Below are 16,703 nucleotides of genomic sequence, written 5' to 3' on the forward strand. Positions count from 1 at the left end.
CATAATTAAATGCCATTACAATTCACTGTGCCATAATACAGTCATTAAGAAATGCTTACATATTAAATTAGTGTATTATTTTGAGTTCAAAACCTTAAAGTGCTTTACATAAACAGATGTTTTTGCTTAGGCATATTAATAAAATAATTTCAAATTGTTAATTAATTAAAATCTATAATGAAATACTACAGATCATACATGATCTATGGCTATGGCTGAATAAGGTGAATGACTGGGCTATACTGCTTTAGAAGATCAGCAAGATACACATGAGCAAAAACATGTAGGGCTTTAAAGGTCAAACATTCTGCTTGGACTACAAAGACCAGATTAACAGGCAGTCAGTGAAAACTGAATTAGAACAGAAGAAAGCTACACATTAATATCAATAGTCCAATTTAAAGATCAGAAATGCACCTCTCAGTCAAAGTCAGAATCTTAAATTATTCTGATTTGCAGCTATATGGTAGTACAGATAACACATGGCATCTAATTTGCCACCCTGGTGAAATCAGGCGAGCTTTAATCGCTGATTGCAAAAATATGCAAATGCGCATTAGTATAAACTGTTACACTCCATGGCAGCTTTTTGGCCGTGCACTTTATAAAGTTCGAATCTAATCCCAGCCTCCAAGGGGGTTAAATGAAGTAGAAAGCTAAGCTGCACTGTGGCCCATCAGGACTGGAGGCATCTCTGCCCTAGCTGGTGGATCTCCAAGGGTTGTTGATTTGGTGTCTAATGTTCTTGGACAGCACTTGATACTGTTGCCATAGATGTTGGCTTGCACTGTATGATCTCACACATGACCGTAACTGACTGCTCATTGACTAACAGTCCACATCGACTTCTTACAGTTTTTGAACATCAAAGGGGATCCTCTGGCTATGTACATCTTCATACTGCCACCACACACAAGACTCTGCTAAGTGTAAACAAGTGTTAAAAATAACCAGGGTTGTCTAGGAAAGAGCAGGGCGCCCTGATTCAAGAAGCTTAGAAAGCACGATAAGCACTTCTATACATCCACGTGTCTTCATTGTTTTTGTTGGATAGGATCCAGGTTGCCTCCCATTTCCCGGTACTTTCCCAAGCTCCGGGAAGGACCGGTGTAGGGGTTCTGTCTGCAAATACGAGGGAAAAACAGCATGAGTAGGAGAACAGAGTGAAGCAATGATGAGGTTTTTGGCCTGGTCCTTGCACTGTGCTTTGGAGTACAATAACACATTGTGTAGTGAGGGTGAGGAGGACGTTTTGTTTTTCAGTCTCTTATTAGTCTGATTCGGGGTTTGGCCTGAAACACCATATTGTAACTGTATCCAAAAGAGAAAAAGAACCGAAGGCCGAGTTTGTGAATTATGTCATTTTGGAAAGCCAGAATTAGACGGTTGCTGAGTTCAGGGAGTCGAGTATGTTGTACTTCATAGTCCCTGTGAGGGCCTCAGTCTGGGCCTGTCGGCGCTCCAGAGACAGTGGTTTAGACATCTAGTGTGGAACCTTTCCTGTCTGAGGGGGTGTACGGGTACAGGAATGAGATTTAGCGTGTGCAGTTTTGCACCTAGTTGTGATATAGAGCTTAACAGTGGCTGCCCACTTTACAGCTGTTTTTGTACTGAAAGTAAATCTCATTTAATTAATAGTTTTTCGCCAAACCAACAAGCTAGAGGACAAATAATAGCATTGTAATTATTTTCAACAAAAAATAAATTAAAAAAATAAATAGAACTGTGTATTTTCTATTACTGTAATACAAAAATGTATACTATATTATACTATATAAAAAATGGTTTTTTATGGTTTCAGTACACAAGATGTGGGATTGGACAAAAAGACTTACACATAGGCGCCCAGGTGGCGCAGCGGGATATTCCGCTAGCACACCAGCACCGAGTTTCTGAACTCCTCGGTTCGAAACTCAGTGTTGCCACCGGTCAGCTGGGTGCCATTTGGCAGGCATAATTGGCAGTGCCTGCAGCAGATACTAATTGGCCTTCGTATCTGCAGGGTGACTCTTCATATGCTGTGTAAGGACCCTGATTGGCGGGAGAGACACCTGTGCAGGAAGCACGGGCGAGAAGAGGAGGGCCGTACACGTTTTGGAAGAGGCGTGTACAGCGACGTGCTCTCCTTGGATGCAATCTGGTATCTCTCAGCAGCGGAAGATAAAATTGAGTGTGCTAAATCAGGAGGAAAATGGGGAGAAAATGCATAACAAAAAAAACAAAACAAAAGAAAGACATGTGCATCTAATCAAAGGAAAAAAGGAACAAAATGTTAGATGTATAACACCACACTAACCATAAAGTGCACGCTGCTGGAACGCCCCATATACAGCAGTACAACAATGAAGTTCTACACAGCAGCGACCATGATGGAAAGTTTAAACAGCAACTTATAAAGAAAAGTTCTTAGAAAACGTCTTAGAAGACTTAACACTAATATTTAACAATTAATAAATAATTAACAAATAACAAATAATATATAACAATTATTACTGTTATATTTAAAGTACTACCCAGAAAATAATTAATTAACTAAAATAAATAAATAAATAAATAAATTAAAGTTTCAGCCAAGATTTTTTTATTTTACTTCATTAGAAGTAAATGTTCCATTATTTTGCAATTATTCAATTATCCAAATTTACCAAGTTGAACTTGACAAGGTTTGGTTATCTACTTTATTTGTAACAAAGACTCAGTATTCCCTGCAAGTTTCACTGAAAGAAATACAATTAAATTTGACAAATTTTCCTGACAAAAAGCTAGTGTGACCTCGCAGTAATAAAGGCCACCTGTGCGAATTTGAGTCCGCCCGCTTCTACTCTTACCCTGAAACCCAAGAGAGCCGAACTCAACACACAACATCCTGTACACCAATTAAAACTAACACACACACTCAGTAACCCTTCCTCCCTCTTCCCTTCCTCTGTCAGAGTTTCCAGCAGTTGCTGAAGAGGTGGTGGAGGTGGTGGAGGTGGTGGTGGTGGTGGTGGTGTTGGGGGGGGCTGTTCAGGGTGATACAGAGTGTAACAGGACCACAGCGATCCATTCAGCTTGTGCAGTTATGAGGAATTGCTTCCGCGCTTGCTGTTTTCTTCTTTTCTTTTTCCTCTTCGATGCTCATCCCTCCCCCTAGACCCTCCTCAAGAGGCCCCTGCTCGGCCTCATCTGCAACAGGCCGGGCTGTTTTCCTGGCTCTGTGTGTATGAGGTTGGGGGTAGGCTGGTGGGAGGATTAGGGGAGGATCTGGCAGCTCCTTTGATCAGCAAAGCATAAACAAGGGGGCTTAAAATTGGTGGTGTAGTGAAGGGGGGCGAAGTGCTGAGTCAGACTCGCTGTCTGTTTTTCTGACTGACGTACTTTCTTACGGTTTGATACTCATTTACCATTTCTTTACTTCACTTACTCTCTTTGTTCATTACTAAAGCACTGGGATTTACCTCAGAGAATTTGGGACACCATATTATGTGATGTAATGATCTTTTTGTGCTGGTTTGTTTATAGAGAAAGTAACTTTATATTTAATGACCTATGATGTCACTTAGTGGCTAATCGATTTTTTAACAGTTTTGTTTGCGTTTGTGACATTTGCACAGACAACCCACATAGTTTTGTGTGATTTATACATTGATGGGATGTACAGTACATTGGGCTTTATCTACAATGTATTGTAATTGATGAAAATTGAAACTAAAACAGCATATTAAAAATCATGTATTTGCATTAAACAAACAATAAAATAAAAAAGTTGTCCTGTCCAAATGTTGTCCTGAGAACCTTTTGTGGCTGCTCCCGTATTTATGTGTTGCCACAGCGGATTTTGTTTGAATACCAAACCTTGGATAGGCTTCCTGTCGCAAACTCTTTGTGTTTTGTCTGGGCCTGGGATTGGTACTGAGAGCACACTAACAAGTGCACCTCCCAATGTCGAGGCTTTTTTGGCCATCTTCCACTGTCAGCCGTTAACCAATCACGTCTGTGCAGATGCCCAACCGGCAAATAGCACCACTGACGTTTAAACCCTGGATTCACAAATCTCTTAACTTACATGTAACTTAAATATAAACTGATTTAAACAGAAGGTAAACTTTTTTTTTTTAAGTTTGAAAACATACAAATGTAATACTTATAATGTTTAATTACAAAAAAATCTCAATTAATAATAAAACAATCCTGGGTTTGATCCCCACGTGGGGCAGTCTGGGTCCTTTCTGTGTGGAGTTTTCATGTTCTCCCCGTGCCCATGTGGGTTTCCTCTGGGTCCTCCGGTTTCCTCCCACAGTCCAAAGACATGCAAGTGAGGTGAATTGGAGACACTAAATTGTCCATGACTGTGTTCGATATAAACTTGTGAAATGATGAACCTTGTGTAATGAGTAACTACCGTTCCTGTCATGAATGTAACCAAAGTGTAAAACATGACGTTAAAATCCTAATAAACAAACAAAACAAAATCTAGTGGCAGTAATTAAATAATTAAAACGATAGCATTATTTTTTGAAGATTTTTAAAGTACAAGACTCAATTTAAGTAAAACCTGTTTGGCTAGGTAATGCTGGTCCACCTGTTTGGCTGGTTATGCTAATCAAGCAGATAAGTCATCAAAATAATAACCAACAAAGACCAGCCATGTTAACCATTCTAAGCTTTTTGGCCTTCTGGCTAGTTTAATGGAAATGCTTTGTTAATGTGGTAAATGTGGCTCCAATGTTACGCTAGTAGATCTAAGAAAATGAATATTGGGATACAAGTGTGTTAAGAAAATGTATTTAATGATCACCATTTGATATTCTCACTGCTTTGTAAGATCATAATCAATATTGGAGCTTTAAAAACAGCACAGTTGTACAGTTGTAAATGAACTTCTAATGCTAAATGAGCAAGATTAGATGGGCAAGCTAACATTAACCTTAGTTTAGCTTGCTCAGCTAGCAAGTTTGCAAACAGTTGTGTCAAAAGAACAAAACCTATAATTGTAAAACCATGGTCTCCGTGGCCTGTAAGCTAGCACAAAATGAACTAACCAGCTAAACTGGTAAATAATGTGTATTTTACACAAATATCTTGGACCAAGGCTTCCCGCTGAAGGAAACACGAGCAACGTTTGGATACCAAGTGGTAGTAATGATTATTCAGTGTCCCGCTGGACCTCGCAGTGAGAACAGAGTGGGAACTTTTGCTAATAATTAATCTTGCAGGGCAAAGTGAGAAAAGATCAAATCCCACCACAACCTTCTGTATTTTTCAATGTCAAAACCCTTCAAACGGTACCAGTAGAAGCGGAGGTGAAAGCGGGGGATGGATGTGAATAGCGTTGAGCCCTTTTCGTGGTCGTAGCTCTGTCTGAGCTTTTGTCTGTCAGGTGAAAGCTTTGGAAAAGCGGCGCCAGATCGTTCAATGGGCTGACACTTCAGTGTGTCGATGCAGGCAGCGACAGAAAGAGCCAGCTGGGAAGAGCCCTAGGCGTGACCCCGCCTGAATGAGATGGGCCTGGCCTGCCAGGGAGCCCTATTCCTCTATTAGCCTTCCATCTTAATCGAGCTGCAAGTCCCAACAAAGCAATAATTAGAAATGCTTCCCTCGCTGCCACACAGGCTGAGCTCAGCTTCTTACTGCAGAAACGATCTGGTTTAATTAAACACATTTGATTAGAAGATTCTAGCGCTTTTATAGATTGAGGAGTTAGAATGTGCTTCTATATATATATATATATATATATATATATATATATATATATATATATATATATATATATATATATATATATATATATACAGTGTATCACAAAAGTGAGTACACCCCTCACATTTCTGCAGATATTTAAGTATATCTTTTCATGGGACAACACTGACAAAATGACACTTTGACACAATGAAAAGTAGTCTGTGTGCAGCTTATATAACAGTGTAAATTTATTCTTCCCTCAAAATAACTCAATATACAGCCATTAATGTCTAAACCACCGGCAACAAAAGTGAGTACACCCCTAAGAGATTACACCCCTAAATGTCCAAATTGAGCACTGCTTGTCATTTTCCCTCCAAAATGTCATGTGATTTGTTAGTGTTACTAGGTCTCAGGTGTGCATAGGGAGCAGGTGTGTTCAATTTAGTAGTACAGCTCTCACACTCTCTCATACTGGTCACTGAAAGTTCCAACATGGCACCTCATTGCAAATAACTCTCTGAGGATCTTAAAAGACGAATTGTTGCGCTACATGAAGATGGCCAAGGCTACAAGAAGATTGCCAACACCCTGAAACTGAGCTGCAGCACAGTGGCCAAGATCATCCAGCGTTTTAAAAGAGCAGGATCCACTCAGAACAGACCTCGCGTTGGTTGTCCAAAGAAGCTGAGTGCACATGCTCAGCGTCACATCCAACTGCTGTCTTTGAAAGATAGGCGCAGGAGTGCTGTCAGCATTGCTGCAGAGATTGAAAAGGTGGGGGGTCAGCCTGTCAGTGCTCAGACCATACGCCGCACACTACATCAAATTGGTCTGCATGGCTGTCACCCCAGAAGGAAGCCTCTTCTGAAGTCTCTACACAAGAAAGCCCGCAAACAGTTTGCTGAAGACATGTCAACAAAGGACATGGATTACTGGAACCATGTCCTATGGTCTGATGAGACCAAGATTAATTTGTTTGGTTCAGATGGTCTCAAGCATGTGTGGCGGCAATCAGGTGAGGAGTACAAAGATAAGTGTGTCATGCCTACAGTCAAGCATGGTGGTGGGAATGCCATGGTCTGGGGCTGCATGAGTGCAGCAGGTGTTGGGGAGTTACATTTCATTGAGGGACACATGAACTCCAATATGTACTGTGAAATACTGAAGCAGAGCATGATCCCCTCCCTCCGGAAACTGGGTCGCAGGGCAGTGTTCCAGCATGATAATGACCCCAAACACACCTCTAAGACGACCACTGCTTTATTGAAGAGGCTGAGGGTAAAGGTGATGGACTGGCCAAGCATGTCTCCAGACCTAAACCCAATAGAACATCTTTGGGGCATCCTCAAGCGGAAGGTGGAGGAGCGCAAAGTCTCGAATATCCGCCAGCTCCGTGATGTCGTCATGGAGGAGTGGAAAAGCATTCCAGTGGCAACCTGTGAAGCTCTGGTAAACTCCATGCCCAGGAGAGTTAAGGCAGTTCTGGGAAATAATGGTGGCCACACAAAATATTGACACTTCAGGAACTTTCAATAAGGGGTGTACTCACTTTTGTTACCAGTGGTTTAGACATTAATGGCTGTATATTGAGTTATTTTGAGGGAAGAATAAATTTACACTGTTATATAAGCTGCACACAGACTACTTTTCATTGTGTCAAAGTGTCATTTTGTCAGTGTTGTCCCATGAAAAGATATACTTAAATATCTGCAGAAATGTGAGGGGTGTACTCACTTCTGTGATACACTGTATATACAGGGGTTGGACAATGAAACTGAAACACCTGGTTTTAGACCACAATAATTTATTAGTATGGTGTAGGGCCTCCTTTTGCGGCCAATACAGCGTCAATTGGTCTTGGAAATGACATATACAAGTCCTGCACAGTAGTCAGAGGGATTTTAAGCCATTCTTCTTGCAGGATAGTGGCCAGGTCACTACGTGATGCTGGTGGAGGAAAACGTTTCCTGACTCGCTTCTCCAAAACACCCCAAAGTGGCTCAATAATATTTAGATCTGGTGACTGTGCAGGCCATGGGAGATGTTCAACTTCACTTTCATGTTCATCAAACCAATTTTTCACCAGTCTTGCTGTGTGTATTGGTGCATTGTCATCCTGATACACGGCACCGCCTTCAGGATACAATGTTTGAACCATTGGATGCACATGGTCCTCCAGAATGGTTCGGTAGTCCTTGGCAGTGACGCGCCAATCTAGCACAAGTATTGGGCCAAGGGAATGCCATGATATGGCAGCCCAAACCATCACTGATCCACCCCCATGCTTCACTCTGGGCATGCAACAGTCTGGGTGGTACGCTTCTTTGGGGCTTCTCCACACCGTAACTCTCCCGGATGTGGGGAAAACAGTAAAGGTGGACTCATCAGAGAACAATACATGTTTCACATTGTCCACAGCCCAAGATTTGCGCTCCTTGCACCATTGAAACCGACGTTTGGCATTGGCACGAGTGACCAAAGGTTTGGCTATAGCAGCCCGGCCGTGTATATTGACCCTGTGGAGCTCCCGACGGACAGTTCTGGTGGAAACAGGAGAGTTGAGGTGCACATTTAATTCTGCCGTGATTTGGGCAGCCGTGGTTTTATGTTTTTTGGATAAAATCCGGGTTAGCACCCGAACATCCCTTTCAGACAGCTTCCTCTTGCGTCCACAGTTAATCCTGTTGGATGTGGTTTGTCCTTCTTGGTGGTATGCTGACATTACCCTGGATACCGTGGCTCTTGATACATCACAAAGACTTGCTGTCTTGGTCACAGATGCGCCAGCAAGACGTGCACCAACAATTTGTCCTCTTTTGAACTCTGGTATGTCACCCACAATATATTTTATAATTACATTACACGACAGGTGAGACGTTCTTTTTTCTTAATATAGCGCTTTTATTTAGGAAAAAATAGTTCTTACATAGGCAGGAAAATCTATGGCAGACAAGAGTCAGAACAGCGGATTGGGCGTAACGTTATTATTACTGTTTGTTCCTTTTTCTCAACACTTGTGCTCGATTTACACTGAAGATATATTTAGTAAATAAGTACATGTCCGCGCATGCACGCGCTTGTGTTCATTTCCGGTTGAACTGATAAAAAATGTTGATTTTGAAAAATTAAAAGACGAGCCGTTTTTCAGTTTCTGCTTGTTAGCTCACAGCTAACGCTAACCAGTGTGGCTCTTCACTCGTCTCTCTGTGTTATGACCAGTAAGCACCCCACAGCCAATCAGCGAGCTCCAACCGCCTACCCCTCCCACCCCTCCCTCACTGTGGATGCGCGTATGTCCTAAAGTCTCAGTTTTCAAGGTAAACCTGAAGCAGAAATTCGGCGCTTCACATTTAAAAAATACCGTCACCATTTTTGAATACCATCACCATTTTTGAATACCGCGGTATACGGTAATATCGTCATACCGCCCAACCCTATTGTCCAACCCCTGTATATACAGGGTGGGCCATTTATATGGATACACCTAAATAAAATGGGAATGGTTGGTGATAATAACTTCCTGTTTGTGGCACATTAGTATATGGGAGGGGGAAAACTTTTCAAGATGGGTGGTGACCATGGCGGCCATTTTGAAGTCGGCCATTTTGGATCCAACTTTAGTTTTTTCAATGGGAAGAGGGTCATGTGACACATCAAACTTATTGAGAATTTCACAAGAAAAACAATGGTGTGCTTGGTTTTAACGTAACTTTATTCTTTCATGAGTTATTTACAAGCTTCTCTTTGTTTACAGCCATTGACATGTCGCAGAGGTTAACACGTGAGGAGCGGATAGAAATTGTGTTGATGTCTGGTGAACGCAGTACCCGGGTCATTGCAGCAGATTTCAATGCAAGACACCCTACGAGACCACCCATCTCCCATGCTACAGTTAGCAAACTGCTTGCCAAGTTTCGTGAAACTGGTTCAGTGTTGGATTTGCCAAAATGTGGACGCATGAAAACTGTCACTAATGAAGAAACATCAGTGGCTGTCCTAGCTTCATTCAGCAAGAGCCCACAGCGTAGCACTCGCCGCATGTCACTGGAGAGTGGCATCAGTCGAACATCCCTTCGGCGGATATTAGCTACTCACAAATGGCACCCTTACAAACTCCAGCTGCTGCAGCATCTCAACGAGGATGACCCAGATCGGCGCACTGAATTTGCAGAATGGGCAAAACAAAAATTGGAACAGGACCCTCAGTTTACACAGAACATTTTGTTCAGTGATGAGGCAAACTTTTATGTGAATGGTGAAGTTAACAAACAAAACCACCGCTATTGGTCTGACACTAACCCACATTGGATAGATCCCTCCAAGACTGTTGGAACACAAAAATTGATGGTATGGTGTGGTATATGGGGTACAAAGATAGTGGGGCCATTCTTCATCAATGGAAACCTCAAGGCCACTGGATATTTGAAATTGCTACATGATGATGTGTTTCCCTCTTTATGCACTGAAGCTGGCACGTTCCCTGAGTTTTTCCAGCAAGATGGTGCACCACCACATTATGGGTGTCAGGTCCGAGCATTCCTAGATGAACAGTTTCCTGGAAAGTGGATTGGTCGTCGTGGACCAGTTGAATGGCCCCCAAGGTCTCCCGATCTGACCCCCTTTTATCTTTGGGGTCATCTGAAGGCAATTGTCTATGCTGTGAAGATACGAGATGTGCAGCACCTGAAACTACGGATACTGGAAGCCTGTGCTAGCATTTCTTCTGCGGTGTTGCTATCAGTGTGTGAAGAGTGGGAGAAGAGGGTTGCATTGACAATCCAACACAATGGGCAGCACTTTGAACACATTTTATAAGTGGTCAGAAACTTGTAAATAACTCATGAAAGAATAAAGTTACGTTAAAACCAAGCACACCATTGTTTTTCTTGTGAAATTCTCAATAAGTTTGATGTGTCACATGACCCATCACCAACCATTCCCATTTTATTTAGGTGTATCCATATAAATGGCCCACCCTGTATATATATATATATACAGTGTATCACAAAAGTGAGTACACCCCTCACATTTCTGCAGATATTTAAGTATATCTTTTCATGGGACAACACTGACAAAATGACACTTTGACACAATGAAAAGTAATCTGTGTGCAGCTTATATAACAGTGTAAATTTATTCTTCCCTCAAAATAACTCAATATACAGCCATTAATGTCTAAACCACCGGCAACAAAAGTGAGTACACCCCTTAGTGAAAGTTCCTGAAGTGTCAATATTTTGTGTGGCCACCATTATTTCCCAGAACTTCCTTAACTCTCCTGGGCATGGAGTTTACCAGAGCTTCACAGGTTGCCACTGGAATGCTTTTCCACTCCTCCATGACGACATCACGGAGCTGGCGGATATTCGAGACTTTGCGCTCCTCCACCTTCCGCTTGAGGATGCCCCAAAGATGTTCTATTGGGTTTAGGTCTGGAGACATGCTTGGCCAGTCCATCACCTTTACCCTCAGCCTCTTCAATAAAGCAGTGGTCGTCTTAGAGGTGTGTTTGGGGTCATTATCATGCTGGAACACTGCCCTGCGACCCAGTTTCCGGAGGGAGGGGATCATGCTCTGCTTCAGTATTTCACAGTACATATTGGAGTTCATGTGTCCCTCAATGAAATGTAACTCCCCAACACCTGCTGCACTCATGCAGCCCCAGACCATGGCATTCCCACCACCATGCTTGACTGTAGGCATGACACACTTATCTTTGTACTCCTCACCTGATTGCTGCCACACATGCTTGAGACCATCTGAACCAAACAAATTAATCTTGGTCTCATCAGACCATAGGACATGGTTCCAGTAATCCATGTCCTTTGTTGACATGTCTTCAGCAAACTGTTTGCAGGCTTTCTTGTGTAGAGACTTCAGAAGAGGCTTCCTTCTGGGGTGACAGCCATGCAGACCAATTTGATGTAGTGTGCGGCGTATGGTCTGAGCACTGACAGGCTGACCCCCCACCTTTTCAATCTCTGCAGCAATGCTGACAGCACTCCTGCGCCTATCTTTCAAAGACAGCAGTTGGATGTGATGCTGAGCACGTGCACTCAGCTTCTTTTGACGACCAACGCGAGGTCTGTTCTGAGTGGACCCTGCTCTTTTAAAACGCTGGATGATCTTGGCCACTGTGCTGCAGCTCAGTTTTAGGGTGTTGGCAATCTTCTTGTAGCCTTGGCCATCTTCATGTAGCGCAACAATTCGTCTTTTAAGATCCTCAGAGAGTTCTTTGCCATGAGGTGCCATGTTGGAACTTTCAGTGACCAGTATGAGAGAGTGTGAGAGCTGTACTACTAAATTGAACACACCTGCTACCTATGCACACCTGAGACCTAGTAACACTAACAAATCACATGACATTTTGGAGGGAAAATGACAAGCAGTGCTCAATTTGGACATTTAGGGGTGTAGTCTCTTAGGGGTGTACTCACTTTTGTTGCCGGTGGTTTAGACATTAATGGCTGTATATTGAGTTATTTTGAGGGAAGAATAAATTTACACTGTTATATAAGCTGCACACAGACTACTTTTCATTGTGTCAAAGTGTCATTTTGTCAGTGTTGTCCCATGAAAAGATATACTTAAATATCTGCAGAAATGTGAGGGGTGTACTCACTTTTGTGATACACTGTATATATATATATATATATATATATATATACAGTATATATGAATGTTTTGTATTATTTTCCAGTTCTGACATGGGTTTGAATTTTTACTTTGAACTCATAAGCCTTGTTAGCAAACTTCATGCTGTGTTAAAATGGTACATAATTCTTGGTATTGACAAATCAAACACAAAATATGGGTGCTGTCTGTCACAACACAAGGTTATTACTGACTGTTACCAGGGTAAAATGTTTAAGCCATGTAGCAGGTACCCACTGAGTATTTTTTCTGGACGATGTAAAAGCGGTGGCCGTGGAAGCAACACCATTTTTAGAAATATAAACATCATCTTCAGCTGTGCTGTACAACTTAGGACTAAAATTATGCAATATTGGTAGGGGTGGTAGCTCAGTGGGTAAGGTACAGGACAAGTGAAGGTTGCTGGGTCAAGCCCCACCACTGCCAAGTTGCTAGGGCAGTTGTAGCCTAGTGGTTAAGTTACTGGACTAGTAATCGAAAGGTCGCTGGTTCAAGCCCCATCACTGCCAGGTTGCCACTGTTGGACCCTTGAGCAAGGTCCTTAACCCTCAATTGCTTAGACAATAAACTGTCACAGTACTGTAAGTTGCTTTTGGATAAAAGTGTCTGCTAAATGCTAAATTGGGCTCCTGAGCAAAGCCCCCAACGATCAATTGCTCAGAATTGATGTATTTGGCAACAACCATTACTTTGGATAAAAGAGGTTAATGAATGTTGTTAATGTAAATAATTTTTACTGCATCTGGGTAAAGCTGGGAAGGTAATGTTAAGCCGGCTGCAGATTGGTGCAGTGCTGCTTTTAGATAGCTAGCTACCTTAAGAAATGATAATAAAGTATTGTTAAATTACAAACAGAACATTGTGTTAAGCAGTACATTTCATTTTAAATGAAGTGCTAGTAGTGAAATAACTACACGTTTGTGATTGGCTGCTCATTTTTGTTGCACTTGTTTACCCAGATTTGCCTGTTTTTCAGCTAAATAATGACATGCTGTGCACATTTTAAACCCATCAAATAAAAAAATATGCCTTTGAAACAAAATGAAACCGTGTGTGTGTGAAAGCTGCTATTTGTTTGGGAGGCTGAGTTTCACCACCCGTGATTATCCAACCCAACAGTTGACAGATTGCTCAACCTTTAAAGTGTAGCAAACTGAGAGCACCATGCAAACCCCACAGGACCAACTGGTACAAACCCTCTCTCATGGTGTACAGACTTTGTTTGGTGACTGTATAAACATAAGTAAGTAAGTGTGTGTGTGTGTGTGTGTGTGTGTGTGTGTGTGTGTGTGTGTTGGATTTCCTTGAAAGGCTCTCAGTTTCTTTGACTTGTGTGATCTTCCATTGTGCCGCTCATGAGTAACTCATTCTAATCTGGGCCAAAGTTGACTGTGCTCAGCTCGTCCTCTACTTTTCCTCCTACTGCTGCACTACCAGACTGTAAACTCCAATTTGTGAAATGAGCTCCCAATACAAGACTATTTTTAGTCTCTGCACACAAACTTGACCGCCTGTGTTTTATCAGCCGAGTTCAGCCTTCTTTAGCGTCTGTGCATGTTACGACAGAAACGGTTGGATGAAAAATAAAAATGCCACACCTCTCAGCTTGCCTTAAATGTAGTCGGTTATCCAAGAGATGTTGGTGTTTGTTTTTTGGTTTTTATAGTTACAACCCTTGATTTATGGGGCTGAAATAATAAGTCTGCATGACAAAAACACAAAATGAGGCTGCTTTGTCATAAACGTCCGGTCTGTAGCACTGCGGGTTGAGAAGTACTGGTTAATATGGTAAAAATCACATTAGTCAGTGATTAAGACTGAAATGAAAATGCAGTTATGGTTCTATCCAGGCTGTTACATCTCCAAATAGTCAGCAAAAGGTCATTTAAATATTGTTTTTTCCATGAACTACTGTTTTGAAGAGTAGACGATGATATCACTAATGTTGTACCTGCCAAACAGTCATGGAGAGACTGGAACAAACTCTCACTACGTCAGTGCTAATTCCGAAACGTTATTTTCCATCTCCCTTTAATACATCTCCTCTAAATATAATACACAGAGGCTCTCTTTGAACCCTCAACCTTCTGCTCCATTTTTAAAGAGCATTTTATGCTGAGCTCAACTGCCACCTGTGGCATCACTTCCAACATGCTGTGAATGTGGGTGCCAGCAGGTTCATTCTCATCTCTTGTTACTGTATGTGGGTTTTTTCAGGTACACTAGTTTCCTCTAACCTCAAAACATTTCAACAGGACAGGCTGCTAAGTTTGGGTATAAATGAGTGACTAAATGAGTGTGTGATGCCCTGTAATCGACTGGCATCCTGTTCAGTGCTCCCATGATCTATTAGATCAATTGAGACTTATTAGCAGTCAGATAAGATTCAAATGAAATAATGTGGATTGTTGACTTTTGTTACATGCTGTATCATCTAAAAATTGGATCAAATCCCATGTTTTATGTGGTAACAGTCAGTCACACATAGTTTCTAAACTAATTAAGTAATGTAGTTACGGTGTCTTAGCTCAAATTTAACTTTTGCAAGAATAGAAACTGCAAACAATAGGTTGCTAACTAACTTGGCTACCTTGACAGAATTTAACTTTCCTTTTGAGTCCAGGTGCACATTTGGAATTGTTTTCACTGACTACACCTGGGTTTAATCCAGGTTCTTCAGTTTCTCCATAGATGGAATAAATGTGTCATGCCCTGTGATGGACTGGCACTGTTTTCGTGATGAATTCCTGCCTTGTGCTCATTGTTACCAGGAACAAAATAAAAAGTTTCTAATAAAGCTGAATGATGTGACTCATGATTAATGTAATAAACGTAAGGCTGGAATACTTTTGCTCATGTCTGTTTTTGTTTTTGCAGCCACATTGACCAGTCGACCACCTGGCAGGACCCCCGCAAAGCCATGATCCAGATAAACCAGGCAAACCCTGCTAGCCCTGTACCTGTTCAGCAGCAGAACCTTTTAAACCCAGCGACAGGTATGTGACACTTCTTGCACACAACTTGATGATTTGTTCACTTGTGGTCAATTGGATTGTGGACGCTACATGAAAATTGGTTGGGTTTCACACTGCCTGAAATGAATGGCATGAAATATTTGGCTATTGTGCCTTAACCTTGATGCACCCAGAAAGCTAAATGTGCTGCTTCTGCAACCACACTCCAGAATTCAAATTAAGCAAACTTTGCAGTTGATCTTATTGTATTTGGGACACAGCAACATTCCCCTACTCTGTGTGTAGAGTGACACAGTGTTATACTTTTATATTGTAAATATTACATGCAGGTGACGCGATGGCTCAGTGGGTAGCACTGTCGCCTCACAGCAAGAAGGTCCTGGGTTCGATCCCCAGATGGGAGGTCCAGTCTTTTCTGTGTGGAATTTGCGTGTTCTTCCCGTGTCTGTGTGGGTTACCTCCTCGAGCTCCGGTTTCCTCCTACAGTTGAAAGACGTGCAAGTGAGGTGAATTGGAGATACAATATTGTCTATGACTGTGTTTGACATTAAACTTGTGAACTGATGAACTGTGTAATGAATAATGACAGTTTCTGTCATGAATGTAACCAAAGTGTGTAAAACATGACGTTAAAATCCTAATAAATAAATTCTATTACATTCACCATCTAATACACTCCTCGTACATTAATAATGTATTAACAGACCTTTTTTCAGTGTTTCTTGCTACTGAACAGGCTATTTGTAATAATTTGTTTTGCAAGACTTTGGGGAGTGACACTACATGAGTGATGTCTAATAATTTCAAACATGTTGATTGGTGACTGAAGAAATCGAGTTGCTAAACAGTGCACAGTACACACAGTGTACTCTCTAAACAATTGCAGGCTAAATAGTTTCCGAAAAATAGTTACTGATGGAGAAACGGGGCTAGGAATTGCATAATGTGCTCTTGCTATGAAAACTTGCATTGACAAACCAACTGTGAGCAGGTTTATTAGAATATAATTGTCAGTGTGTATAATGGAAGCCGGATGAGCAGAGTTTGAATGCAGGTGCAGAACATACTCAGGTGATGTTTATCTGTGAGCTATAGGGCCTGGATGAAAACTGGCAGTCGTAAAACATGACCAATCCTGCCCCACATAACCACTCTGTTCTTTATTTCATCTCTCATTGGTCAGAAGCACTTAAGGCTTTCATTTTGGCTTTAAAAAACATACTAAATCATTTTACATACTCAGCTGGTAAAGCAAAATAAATCATATTTGATTAGCAGACGCGCAGATGGCGTGGCTTATGTGCTGTACACAATGCCAGCCAACCCTTGGCCTTGCACATGGTAATTCATCTATTATGCTACTGATAAAAAGATCTTCTTCTGAGGATAGCTGAATTTATATGCTAC

General features: G+C 41.6%; 1 protein-coding gene across 1 annotated transcript in view; it reads left to right on the forward strand.

Annotated features, from left to right (window-relative positions):
• The window catches only part of yap1 (Yes1 associated transcriptional regulator), a 53,081-nt gene that overhangs the window by 16,404 nt on the left and 19,974 nt on the right, over positions 1 to 16,703 (forward strand). Inside the window, exon 3 of the mRNA XM_063005130.1 lies at positions 15,199 to 15,317. Coding sequence (XP_062861200.1) covers positions 15,199 to 15,317 — 119 coding nt within the window. The remainder of the gene's footprint in view (positions 1 to 15,198; positions 15,318 to 16,703) is intronic.

Source organism: Trichomycterus rosablanca, chromosome 11, assembly GCF_030014385.1.
Source record: "Trichomycterus rosablanca isolate fTriRos1 chromosome 11, fTriRos1.hap1, whole genome shotgun sequence".
In the NCBI taxonomy this organism is placed as follows: domain Eukaryota; kingdom Metazoa; phylum Chordata; class Actinopteri; order Siluriformes; family Trichomycteridae; genus Trichomycterus; species Trichomycterus rosablanca.